Source organism: Rhizopus delemar, genomic scaffold (assembly GCF_000149305.1).
Source record: "Rhizopus delemar RA 99-880 supercont3.10 genomic scaffold, whole genome shotgun sequence".
Lineage (NCBI taxonomy): Eukaryota > Fungi > Mucoromycota > Mucoromycetes > Mucorales > Rhizopodaceae > Rhizopus > Rhizopus delemar.
The window spans coordinates 1,572,220-1,585,461 of record NW_027137836.1 but is presented as its reverse complement, the minus strand read 5'-3'; the positions used below and the strand labels follow the sequence as shown (position 1 = coordinate 1,585,461).

Genomic DNA, 13,242 nt, shown 5'->3' with positions numbered 1-13,242 from the left:
TTCAATCAGAAGCAGTTCCTGAATATTTGGATTTACAGAGTTGTATTTCATCCTTTATTTACAAATTTTACATTTTGTTAATACCATCTTTATTATTATTGTGATTTAGAGCATTAGATTACGGAACCAAAAAATACTTATATTGACAAGCAAAGAAGTAAGCTCCTTAAAAAACAATGTGTTTTCCTTAAATATCCTATAAATGACTTTTTTTTATACTTTCTCCCTTCCTTTGCCTTCCTTTCTCCCTTTTTTGTGCTTTTGCTTTTTTTTTTTTTTTTTTCTTAATTGTTTAATAAACACACAGACATGCAAAATAATTTCCTGAGTTTTAATAAAAGTCCAATTTATTTACCAAAGTTCGCATTTATCAGCAGGATTCATACGACTTCCTGCAGGACAATTGAATACTTTAGCAAAATGCTCTGAGTTTTGTACAGCACCATTCACACGCCATTTAGGAGGAGAGTGTTCATCAGTTAGAACCTATACGAGAAAGATTAAGGATACATTTTTAATATAAAACAAGAAAAACAACTTACACCCTTTTTAGCTTGTGCAGGTGTAGCTTTATTACACCAAACACGACCAAAATTAATAAAGAAAAGCTGTTCAGGAGACAATCCATCCAAGCCAGGTAAGAGGACATTGTTGTATTTCTTGTTCTCCTTATCACTGTCATATTGTTGTTTCCATGCCAAATAGGATTCTCTTAATCCACCATTGTCTGCCAGATTTTCTCCCAGTGTCAGTTTACCATTCACATGAATCTCCTTTCCGTTCTCATCCACCATCGTAAAGTCGCCGTATTGTTTTACAAAACAGCTAGCCTTCTCATCAAATTGGGCAGAGGTTTCGTTGGTCCACCATTGAACAAGTTTACCATCTGCATCAAAGTGCCTGCCATTATTATCAAATCCATGCTAAGAGAAGTTAGTCTCATATAAGTTACACATAAAAACACATATTACAGTTAATTCGTGACCAACAACAACACCGATTCCACCATAATTCAAATAATCAGGGTAATTACTGCCAAAGAAAGGGTTTTGCAGAATACCAGCAGGGAACACAATCTATATAGTAAAACAAACGGTTAAAATAGTTCTTTTCTAATTCTCCTCTTCCTTCTTTTGTGTACAGTGACACGCTCCCTATCTCCTCTCCAAATGAACTGCTCGGGAGATCCGTCAAACAATGAAGAGTCAAAAAAGGAGAAAAAGGGGAAGGGATTGAATGAACAATAGGTTTTTTTTTATTACCTCATTGAAAGAAGGATTATAGTAAGCATTCACCTCTTGAGGATTCATAAGCCATTTCTTTTTCTCGGGTGCCTTTCCTACTTGGCTCCACTCTTCTTGAATAGCCCATAGACGAGAGTTCAAATAATTACCAAAATAATCATCCTCTTTCAGCTCCAAGTCACTGTAATATTCTAAAAGCGAAATAGGAGACATAACATTGGGTGATGAGTCAGGATAACCAATCTTACGAATCAGTCTATCTACTTTTTCAACAGCTTTTTCACGAGTTTCATCATCGATCCATGATAGCTCGGGTAATCTCTTGAGAAAGATATCTTTGATAGAATTGACAAAGTCGTCTGCATGTTTCTTTGCATCACCACCGAATTTATCTAATACATAGTAACGACCAACTAAGAAGCCAATCGAGTCATTGACTTCATCCAGACAAGTGTCCCAGCGGGGACGAATCGATTTAGGATCAGAGCCAACCAGTTTAGCCTCGAGCCTGCGAATGGGTTCCCGAATAGGTTCACTTAAAGCATTTGTATAGGCATAAATGGCCTTCCAAGTAAGAAAGGCCTGAATGGCTCGGTTTGATTCTTTTTGTACCAATTCACTCATATTGCCAATGTAGTGAGGTGAGGTCACAATGATCTGATTTGGATAGGGAGCAGCTGAAGGCAAGAGATAGTTGACGTACAACCCCCAATCAACTGATGGAGAAAGCTTGGCTAATTCAGAAAGTGTCATTGGATTATTGATACCCTCAGGATCTTGAAAATATTCAGGAGCGTTACTGATCTTGGCCAACTTTTTTTCAAAATCAACAATCATGCGAGCTGTACTATTGGCGCTAAACTTTGTCCAACCAAACTCGTTACCACTGTCAGCAAACACAGCATCCAAGGTTTCAGAGATGGTTTCATAAAGGATTTGAATTGTTTCATCTTGATTGTAGTAATCCTTTGTAGGTAAAGTTAAACCAGATTGATACATAAGCAAAGAATTCACACTAGGATCCTTGAAATCAGCATCCACTGCAATCTCAAAGAGACCACCGACACCTCGCTTTGCCAAGTAAGAAAGGGCCTTGGTCAACTCACGAGCAGAATTGACTGTAGAAGCAGGTAATAATTGACGAATCTCTTTCAAAAGAGGATAGATAGGTTCTGCACCACGGGCATCAATCAAAGATTCATTTTTACATGAATCATACAAGCTTTTGGCCTTGTTAAAGTTTTGTTTATCAACAAGCTTTTCGGGGTCGGGTAATTGATTTGAAGAAGAGTGTGTACGACGATAGAAGTCATCAAAGGAGCCAGAAAGAATGTCACGAAGCGCCTCTTTGTTTTCGTCTCGAAGAATTAAGAAGGATCCAATAGCAGATTTTCCGTCGGGTATTTTATGGTTGCTTTCCCATTTGCTACCTATTATATTTGACTGATTAGAAAATAGTAAGGATAAAACCATGTAACTTTACAAGTATATTGATAAAAATCATCACAAGGATCAACTGTCATATCAATATCCTATAATATGTCAGAATTAATACATCATTCTAAAAATGTTTTAAGTGCAATAAAACCTGTAAGATTTGAGCGGCTGTCAGTACACATTCAGGAGTTAAACAAAGCGACTGTAAAGAAAAGTTAGCTTTTTGTTTTCTTACAAAATAAACTCACATCAGTCTTATTGTTTCCAGGAAGAGGAGAAGGTTTATCTGAAGGTGCTTTGCCAGGCTTTTCGTCATAAATACGTCGAGCATAAAGTCCTGCAAAGACACATAAAACAATAAAAAATATTGCAGTCAAAGCAAACAACACCTTTTCCAAAAAAGTAAATTTTCCTCCTCTACTGTTTTCTTGTTCATTATTTTCGTCGTCTTCTATTCCTCTATCTTGTAAAAGAGGATCTCTTTCCGAATTCATCTTGTTTAGGGAGTAAGAAAAAGAGAAGTGAGAAAAAAATGTAATATTCAAAGTGAACACAAATTTATATCAATTTTTATTTTTAACGTTGACTACATACACCCCTCCTTATTGCTCCTCTTCATATTCAGCCAAGAATGCAATCAAGCCTTCAGGCAACTCATAGTCGAGTTTCTTTTCATCAATCAATTTTTGAGCTTCCTTGATGGCATTAATTGCTTGTTCATATACTTTGTTTTGCCTTTCTTCGCCCAAGACTAAGTTGGCTTCATTTAAATGAACTTCTGCTAAATCGGCAAGGACCTGTGGCATCAATTTATCTTGTTCTAAAAATGCTTTACGTGCTGACTCAAGATTTTTTTTGCTTTCTATAATAGCTTCATATGCCTTTTCTTCTTCCTCACTTAATTTTATTTTTTCTTCTTCTTCTTCCTCTTCTTCATTCAAATTATCTAAATAATAGTGAGCGACTTGCAATTTGCATAAACCAAGTACATATAAGGCTTGGGCATTATTAGGTTCCTCTATTCACTTTTGTTAAAAACAATCTTTTTCTTATAAAATCAACCTTTTTTTTTTCCTACCTTTCAAGATTTTTTCGAGTGTCTTTTTTGCCCACGTAATGAACTTGTTACGAGATTCCAGAGAAGAATATAGAGCGCCATGGTTTTGAACAATATCAGCCAGCTCAACCACAACTTTAGATGGTAATTCATCCACGATTTTGTCAGCTGCGTCTAAAGCACGTATGGCCAAGTCAGATACAGTGTCATCCTCAGACACCTGACTAGCAGCCTTTGCAAACCATACTTTACAAAGAGCCAGATGGGCCTTGCTATATAATTCCTTATCATCTTCCTTTAATTGTTTCAAACCATCCTCCAATCTTTCTTCAGCAGCATCTAAATAAGGCTCAAATTCTTCATCTTCCATCAAACGGCCTAATTCATACAAGGCCACACCATAATTATAATAGAAAAAAGCCGGTAAAGATTCCTCAGATTTCCATTTACGAAGGATTTGATCGGATTCATGAATTGTACCACGAAGTAAAGCCAAAGCTTCCACAGGATTTTCCTCTAAACACACATCATTAAACCCTTTCCGACACACAAACACATGTGAAATAGCTTGTTATTACCGAGCTTTTCAATAGCACTTTCCAAAAGAGCAGCTACCTCACCGAGCTCATCGCCTTCTTCCACTTCTTTTTCGATCACGATGGTTTGAGCATTCTCTGGAATCTCGGTAGAAGCCTCCTCTACTTTGGCTTTTTTATTGGCCTTGGCACTACTCTTTAATCCTCTTGGTCTCTTTTTTTCTGTTGCCATGGGTTTTTTTTTTTTTTGAAAAAAACAAAAAAAAAAAAAGTTTAACTTGTCAAAAAAAAAAATCGGAGTAGTGACTTTTAGTAAACATTGTCGCGTTTGTGTAACTGTTTCACATACGCATTCTGAACAAACGCATGAAAAACTGAGGTCTATAAAAAGAAGCATTGACATCTTCGCATTAAGACTATCGACTTTAAAGTCGAGAGGTTTTTGTCAAGTAAAATTTCAGTCTCGGTTAGTTGGATAAGTTCATTGAGATTGATCTAATAAATACTATAACTTCCTCAATATCAAAAAATAAGATAGATTATCCAGACAAGCATTATACTGTTTTAATAAAGATTATTATTTGCTGTGTTTAAGCATAATATTATGTAAAAATAATTTAATCTTGTTTACAGCAAAAAAAAATCAAAGTTTATAGGTCCATTTAGTTTTTATACTGTATAAAGGTTTTATAAATGGATTTAATCGGCAGTTTTAACCAACATCCAAAAACCAGTTAATAGAACTATTATAGAGGACGCTAAGCAAAAAGAAACTCAAATGTGTGATTCAATGGTTGAAAGTGTTAATAATATACTTAGTTCAAGTGATTCTTCAACTTTAGGACCGTTATCAATTTCAAGCAACCATTACCTACTAACTCATTAGCAATGAACTGTTGCATGTTGAAAATGCAAAAATGCAGAGAAAATAAAATAGCAAGGGAGGAAGAAACGGGTATTTGATCATCCTTTCACGCGTGTATGCTCCCATATAGGATTTATATGTCAAGATATCAAGTATGCATATCTGACTTGGGCAAGAATCTACTTGGAAACATACCAAATATGACAAATTAGGAAGCTATTGAAAGCCAAGCATTGAACTACAGCTTATCTTTTATCAAACAACTTGCATATATAATTAAAGAAATGATGAACTAAAAAAAAATAAAAGTTGAAAGAGGAGCAAAATGAAAAGTACGAATTATACACTTCCACCGCAAGTCTTTTTGATATGTCTGATTGGATAAGTAGCTGTGATCACTGTCTTAGATACAATAATTCTGAAAATATATTTAATGATAAAACGCATGTATGTATGTGTTTATATATATAATTGTCACCATCATTATTAGCGCGCTGTAAAACACACGAATTTTATATTAATTTTGCGTGAATATTTATTTTAGAAATGCGCTTATATTTCAATTCAAAATAACGCAAGCTTTTTCAAAAAGTGCGTCATTAATATATGAAAAGTGTATATATTATAGATTATTGTAGTTCGTATTTCGTTCATAATCAAAACTTGCTCTAGCAAACAGAAAGAAAGAGAGAGAGAAAAAAGAAAAGGTTGTATGAACAAAAAAATTCGGGTAATATTATACACGCACAAAAAAGGAGAAAAAAAAAAATAGGAAAAGAAAAAGAGGGAGAAGGTGTTTATAAGAAAGTGATCTACAGGTTTTGTAGATTGTTTGATTGCTCTTGTGGGCCATAAGAGAGAGTATCCTTCTCATTCTCTTGCTGTGTCCAACCATTCATGATACTTTCCAGAATATCATTTGGGTTCAGTAATTCAGGTCCAATACTTAGTTTATAAGTAGATAGCATATCATCCAGATATGTTGTTCCCTCATGACGATTATTTTCTTTAGCATAATCATAATAATTATTATTGCTTGAAGGGTACATTACTGGGGATTTGCTTGTATCTTCATGAATTTGCTCCTCAAAGATACCGCCAGGACCAAACATAGGCTGTTGCTTGGAAGGAAAGCTGTAGTAAGCCGACTGTGGTTCGGCAGGAGAAGGCGTTGATTCAATACTTTCCAATCCGGCAGTACTTGACAGAATTGTTGGTGTGCTTGAATAAAAATTGGAGCTTGCTACCGCTGCTGCAGCTGCTGATTTGGCAGTACCGTAAATTGCCTCATAGTTGAAATGAACAGGTGGAGGAGAAGGAGAAGAATCATTGGTAAAGTTACAACCATTTCTTCGGATTTTACATGTTGGACAGCATCGTACAAATCTAGCAATAAGTTCTTTAGGAATCCAAGAAAATTGATACTTGACCTAAGGAATGATGGTATTTAGTTTTTTGAAAATGTAATTTCACAATTCTTACAATGGCAGATGTCTTGTCTCGGCCGCCATGATTTGCTTCCCTATGGGCAGCCACTAGAATAGCATAGATATCTTCTTTTGTAGCAACTGGTTTTCCATCATGATAAATCACATCCTGAGAGCCAGGAAAGAAACTAAACATTTTTTTTACCCAAAATCTAAACTGTGCAGTGGATACAGAGGTATCTTTGGGATTTTTCAAGACTTCTCTAATCATAATATAACGCCCTTGGTCAATCAATGCTTTATCTCTCTTCTTGAGGCTGAGGCGAGATAAATAGTCTTCAACAACTGCATCAAACTCTCCTTTGCTAGGTACGCCATATACTTCCTCTTCGGAGGGATATGTTGCACGTCTCAGGATGGCATGTGTCTGAGATGGGAAGAAGAAGTTGGAATAAGATGGAATATAGGGTTGCATATCTAAACTGATTAATAAATATCTTTAAGTGATGTTACTAAAGAGGAAAAGAGAGAGAAAGAGAGAGAGAGAGAGAAAGAGAGAGAGAAAGAGAGAGAGAAAGAGAGAGAGAAAGAGAGAGAGAAAGAGAGAGAGAAAGAGAGAGAGAAAGAGAGAGAGGAAGAGGGAAAGAGAGAGATAAAGAGAATATATATAAATTGAAGCATATTCTATAAATATGTAAAAAAATCAACAGGCATGCATCAATAATTCCCCGTTATCCCATTGTATTCTCGGTGTTTAAATAGTGAATGGCATATCATTTGTACCTTGATCTGCCGGATGATGACAGAGTTACGTAAACGTCATTATACACACATTCTTGTATAGAAAAAGAGGTTGATTTTCGTACAAATTAAAACATTAAAGAAAGAAAAAGAAAATATAAAAAATTATGCTTTTTTTACATAAAATACACAAATTTGCATTCATTCATACGTTCAATTTAAAGCAACTTTTTGCTTCAGATGTTGTTAAAATACTTTTTATTTGTTGAACATTACTTTTATATTCATAGACATATTTCTGTTACTGTAAAAGAGAAATTAAAACCTGGGGATCCATAAATAGTAAGTCAAGTACAATAGTATGATGTTTATATATCAAACAAAATAGTTTCAAGGATCATCAAGTTTTTTAATATAGATCTTGAATTTACTTAAAAAGCGCTTTATATTTAATGTAAAAAAAAGGGATAAAGAGTTACCAAACCTACTGAGTAATACCTGCATATTGTATGTTGTATCATATGCACACGTATAGAACCCTTTTTTTTTTTTGCTTGTTTCCGAACAGATTTGATTCCGGAGACAAATAATAATAATAACAATGAAAACTATTGTTATTCTAAATAGCATACAGCACCAAATCAAATATGTAAGTTAATAACGTGAGCTGTGCTTAATAAGAAAGAGAATTTTATTAGAAAAACACATGAACAGCAGAAAATATTTTATGCTGTGTTAACAAGTATTCTTTTTCTCCTATCAAAAGGTTTCTTTTTTATTTTCTATACGGCCTGGTTTAAAAGGTGTCTTTGATAGAGTATACAATTATCAAAAGAACCAATAGTTCATCTATTCAATGCTAAAAGGAACCCCTCTTTTATGATTTAGTTTTCTAATTTCTTTTTCTATTGTATTATCAATTGATTTCTCTCCCTCCTCCTCCTTTTTTTAACTCTTTGTGAAGGCTTTTGTAATTTATGACAAATCCAATGTAAAGTGCTAATAAAAGATTAGTGAGTGAATTATGTATAAAAAGAAGAATGATTCTTTATTAGGATCAGTCTGTCGAATCCGTACTATCATTTGCTTCAAAAGAATTTGTTTTCGCATATATTCCTTGAGCTTTCATTAAATCAAGCATGTATATATTTATATGAGAATTAATAGCAGGGCATTGACATCTACAAAAAGTGAATTAGATTGGTGATTCAACACTTTTCTTTTATTGTTTTTACTCTTTATGCAAAAAGATTTGACTTTTTAACTGAAACAACTCCTCTTTTAGTTGAGCTACAGATTGAGTAAGGCGATCGTTTTCAGTTGATAATCTATGCCCCGTTTTTTCAAGTTCTACCACCCATTCTTTCTTTTTTTGTCTACATTTATGAGCTGTGCAAATATCGGTTTTTGTTATTGAAATAAAATAAAAAGGTTTTGTTCAGTCTACCTGCTATTCTATTTCTTTCTAAATTTCTTCTTCGTGTTGCTGCTACTAACACTTCTTTCAACTTTGAATAGTCTTCCTTAGACGGACAATGTTTTTTTAAAATAGCGCTTGGGACATGTTCTTGATAATTCTGCGAAAAATCGGAGGAGTAAGATATATCCATTCCTTGCGTAGTATACTCAGATTCGTATTGTTCATTAATAAAATCTTCTGGGGAATTCATTGAAGTGTATTCCATGTCCAATGAAGAAATAACAACAGGAAATAAAAAAGAAAACAAAAAAGAAAGACAAAATATGTCAAATCATTTTATGATCATGTCTTATCCTTGATTTTATTTTTATGTCGTTTACATTTAAATCACCGCATGTATTTCAATAATAATAAACAGCTTTTTAAAAGAGAATTGTACAAGGCGCGTAAAGAAAAATAATATGTATTGCTTCTCTCTTTTGTATTTAACTTTGTGAACAAGATGCTAAAATTTACTGCAATCGAATAGGAAATGAACGCTTGTTATATTTTACTATTGATATTCCCTTACTTTTGTTTTTTATAATTGTTCAAGATATAAAACTAATTGGTTTCTTTCTGACTCCATATGATAAAGCAATATAATTTCTTGTTAGAATTAGCCAAAATCATTACTAGGCAATCAATACCATATCCCAATTACCCGTACACAGAAGACCGAAATCAAGAAAACGACATATATCTTTATCATTTATGTTTCTTCACTTTGCTGCCCAAGATCTCTACAGAAATAAGCATGGTTATAATACTTTATCGAACAGGATGAATAATTTTAAGGATATTCAGTGATGTGGAGTATATTTAGTTTATGTTGAAAGATATTCATTGACCAATTTGCCCAATAGACAGGTATTTATACAAGAAGTTTGAGACAATCACTCTTTTTGCTTGATACAGAACTTAAAGAATCCATTGGACTCAACTATACAGAGTTAATCAAACAGACGTATATTTAATGATTATATCTTAATCTCGAGTCTCGGATCATATCTACACAATCAAAGAAAGTACTGAAGTTGCCATCCTATCACAAGAGTCATAAGGGTTGAAGGTAGCGCTGGATTTATCAAGTGCTAAAGAAACTCCAAACCAAACCAATCATAAATTATTCAGACATATTTGCAAGGTTCCACATGTAAGCATAGATCATCTAGAGTCTGTAGAAGGAGTTCAGGATTCAATGTATCAAGACAGGAATGAAAAGATAGGCGCCTTTTTTTTTAAAAGCTGGCGGAGTTTTTAGTTATTGACAAGCAACTTTATTTTTTATTGGATACTATTAATTTTTTTTTTTGTTTTTTTTTTTTTCCAGTAATGGGCAAAGCAAAAAGAGATCAACAAAAAAAAGCAACACCTTATACTCGATCAAAAAAAAAACCAATAACAAGATCAGAGAAATTAAAGAATGCAAATATAATAGAAGATCTTGATAACAATCTTGAAGAATTAACTCAACATTTAAGGCCAAAAAAGAAGAAGCCAATTCAAATTAGAAATGAGTCCATGGAAGATGTAATTATTCATTCTTAATTTATAAGTTGACACTAATCATTTATGCATTTAGGATGATAAAGTAGAAAGAGAACAGCTGGAATATGAAAAGACACAAAATGACTTGGAAGATGCACTTGGATTATTAACTAAATTATAATAAACATGATGTATTATTATTTATTTTCTTTTTTATTTTTTCATGTTAATAAAAAAAATGATATATTTTTTGAGACAAAAGAAAAAGAGGGAAGAAAAAAGTATAAAACGTATTAAGCTTAGAAACACTTTCTGTGGACAATAGAAGGACCAGATTCGTCGTATTCTTGCTTTGAGATCCACATTTGTTGGAAGGTAGAAAGAGAAGCCAAGATGGAACCACCAATCCAGACAGAGTATTTTCTTTCAGGAGGAGCAACAATCTTGATCTTCATAGAAGAAGGAGCAAGAGCAGTGATTTCCTTTTGCATACGGTCAGCAATACCAGGATACATAGTGGTACCACCAGACTATAGAAGTGTTATATAACGTATCCTTTTTCTTTATCCCGTTTTTTATATTTACCATGACAATGTTAGAGTACAAGTCCTTACGGATATCAACATCACACTTCATGATAGAGTTGTAAGTAGTTTCATGAATACCAGCAGATTCAAGACCCAAGAGAGAAGGTTGGAAAAGAGCTTCGGGAGCACGGAAACTACAGATAAATCAATAAATAAAAAGCTTACAAAGTAAATATACAGTATACTTTACCGTTCATTACCAACAGTAATGACTTGACCATCAGGAAGTTCATAGGACTTTTCAAGAGCAGATGATTGAGCAGCAGTTTGCATTTCTTGTTCAAAGTCAAGAGCAACATAACAAAGCTTTTCTTTGATATCACGAACGATTTCACGTTCAGCGGTGGTAGTGAAAGAGTGACCACGTTCAGCGAGGATACGCATCAAGTAGTCAGTCAAGTCACGACCGGCCATATCCAAACGCAAGATGGCGTGAGGAAGGGCATAACCTTCATAAATAGGAACAGTGTGGGTAACACCATCACCAGAGTCAAGAACGATACCAGTAGTACGACCAGAGGCATACAAGGAAAGGACAGCTTGAATGGCAACATAGAAGGCAGGAGCGTTGAAGGTTTCAAACATGATTTGTGTCATCTTCTCACGGTTAGACTTGGGGTTCAAAGGTGCTTCAGTCAAAAGAACAGGATGTTCTTCGGGAGCAACACGAAGTTCATTATAAAAGGTGTGGTGCCAGATCTTTTCCATATCATCCCAGTTGGTAACAATACCGTGTTCAATAGGATAACGAAGGGTCAAAATACCTCTCTTGGATTGGGCTTCATCACCAACGTAAGAATCCTTTTGACCCATACCAACCATCACACCTTGGTGACGGGGACGACCAACAATAGAAGGGAAGACCTAAGAAGAGATGAATTAAAAACACGACATCTCATCTTGCAATAAAACTTACAGCACGAGGTGCGTCATCACCAGCAAAACCGGCCTTACACATACCGGAACCGTTATCGATAACAAGCTATAGTGAAAATGAAAGCTTAGAAGACCAAGAAAAAAGTAAAAAGAAATGACTTACAGCAGCAACTTCGTCCTCCATCTTTCGGGATTAAACTTGAATAAAAAGTAAAGAAAAAAAGAAAAACAAAAAAAAAGGGCGGGTGAGGGGAGAATATATAAGAAAGAAAAAAAGAACTCAAACTCCGTGACGCAGATAGATTTTAGTTTATTTGATTGGTTGCTCTGTGAATTAATTTCTTAAACTAAAGTCAGATATCCTTTTTTATATTATTCTTGGCTCAGCTAAAGAGTACAAAGAAAGCGTAATGGCCAAGCTATATAAAAATAAACAAGTGATTTACACAAGAGCAAAAAGAATGCTTTGCATTTAGGAATTGTAACTCTTGGCTTTTATCCCCCCCTTGCTCTTATTATTTTTATTTTTCCCCTTACACAAGAAATCTATATCTTATTTCTCCCTAGTTTAATCAGGTAATAAAAATTAATTCAAAATGGTAGAGCGATATACATAAAAGTGATATATGCATTTTATTTTACTTGAAAAGCAAGTATACAAAATAACGCGTTACTCTTTTCCTTTCTTGTCATTAAAATAGAAATGAAAAGGTGGTGAAAATCTAATCGGAATGTGAAATTTAAGATCGTCATTTCTTCCAATCGCTTCTCGGCAAGAATACAGATATCTTATGAGGTTTAGATTACGTCAAGCATAAACTTGTTACCAAGGACAGTTTGAGTTGATCTGTAACATCTCACTGTGAGCTTGTTACACAGTTAACAATTGAATTAAAAAAAGTGACAGTTTTATAATAGAACAAACATACTTGTTGACAATAGAATAGTGCAAAACGCGTACAAAAAAAAAAGGGAAATGTGAAAAATGTTGAAAAGAATTGCATTTGCAGATTCCTAAAATAGTATTCTATTTAGATTTGGGGATCGTTCTCTTTTCCCTTGGCATAACAGGTGATATACATATGATTCTGTCCCTAAGCTACGCATAATCAAATTTCTTTAATTGATGTATGCATATATTTTGTACAAAATTGGCTTTGTTGGATGATATACAAATCAACTTTATATGCTAAAGTATACTTGACAAAAATAAAAACAAAGAAAATAACAAGAAAAAAAAAACTTTTTTATGCCAAGTTTGAATGATTCTTACAAGTTATTGCTTTATAAATATTAAGGTAAATAAAACACATTTTTGATATCTGCAGTTATGTTTTTAGGAACAGAAAAATGAACAGTTTGTAGCATCAAAAATAGTAATAAATATGTTTACCCCTGACATTTTAGCTAGAAAATACGTGTTCTCGTGTATAAGGTTACAACGTGGATGATGTATATTAAATCCTAACTTTGTTTCATTACACGAGTTTTTTACTTTGTAAAAAAAAATTCCGCTTCTCAC

General features: G+C 33.9%; 4 protein-coding genes across 4 annotated transcripts; all 4 read right to left on the bottom strand.

The window, feature by feature from the left end:
* Positions 1-351: 351 nt before the first annotated feature.
* RO3G_12561 (uncharacterized protein) lies at positions 352-1,868 on the bottom strand (the record flags this gene model as incomplete). Its single annotated transcript, XM_067667145.1, has 4 exons — positions 352-486; positions 543-923; positions 972-1,076; positions 1,263-1,868. The coding sequence occupies 4 exons, from the start codon at positions 1,866-1,868 to the stop codon at positions 352-354; spliced, it is 1,227 nt and encodes a 408-aa protein (XP_067523246.1).
* A 1,415-nt stretch (positions 1,869-3,283) lies between these two features.
* RO3G_12560 (uncharacterized protein) lies at positions 3,284-4,506 on the bottom strand (the record flags this gene model as incomplete). The annotated part of the gene is made up of 3 exons (XM_067667144.1): positions 3,284-3,699; positions 3,760-4,254; positions 4,317-4,506. The coding sequence occupies 3 exons, from the start codon at positions 4,504-4,506 to the stop codon at positions 3,284-3,286; spliced, it is 1,101 nt and encodes a 366-aa protein (XP_067523245.1).
* Positions 4,507-5,951: 1,445 nt separating this feature from the next.
* On the bottom strand, positions 5,952-7,041 carry RO3G_12559 (uncharacterized protein; the record flags this gene model as incomplete). Its single annotated transcript, XM_067667143.1, has 2 exons — positions 5,952-6,569; positions 6,622-7,041. The coding sequence occupies 2 exons, from the start codon at positions 7,039-7,041 to the stop codon at positions 5,952-5,954; spliced, it is 1,038 nt and encodes a 345-aa protein (XP_067523244.1).
* A 3,515-nt stretch (positions 7,042-10,556) lies between these two features.
* On the bottom strand, positions 10,557-11,904 carry RO3G_12558 (actin; the record flags this gene model as incomplete). Its single annotated transcript, XM_067667142.1, has 5 exons — positions 10,557-10,787; positions 10,843-10,978; positions 11,035-11,708; positions 11,761-11,826; positions 11,884-11,904. The coding sequence occupies 5 exons, from the start codon at positions 11,902-11,904 to the stop codon at positions 10,557-10,559; spliced, it is 1,128 nt and encodes a 375-aa protein (XP_067523243.1).
* Between the last annotated feature and the right edge of the window lie 1,338 nt (positions 11,905-13,242).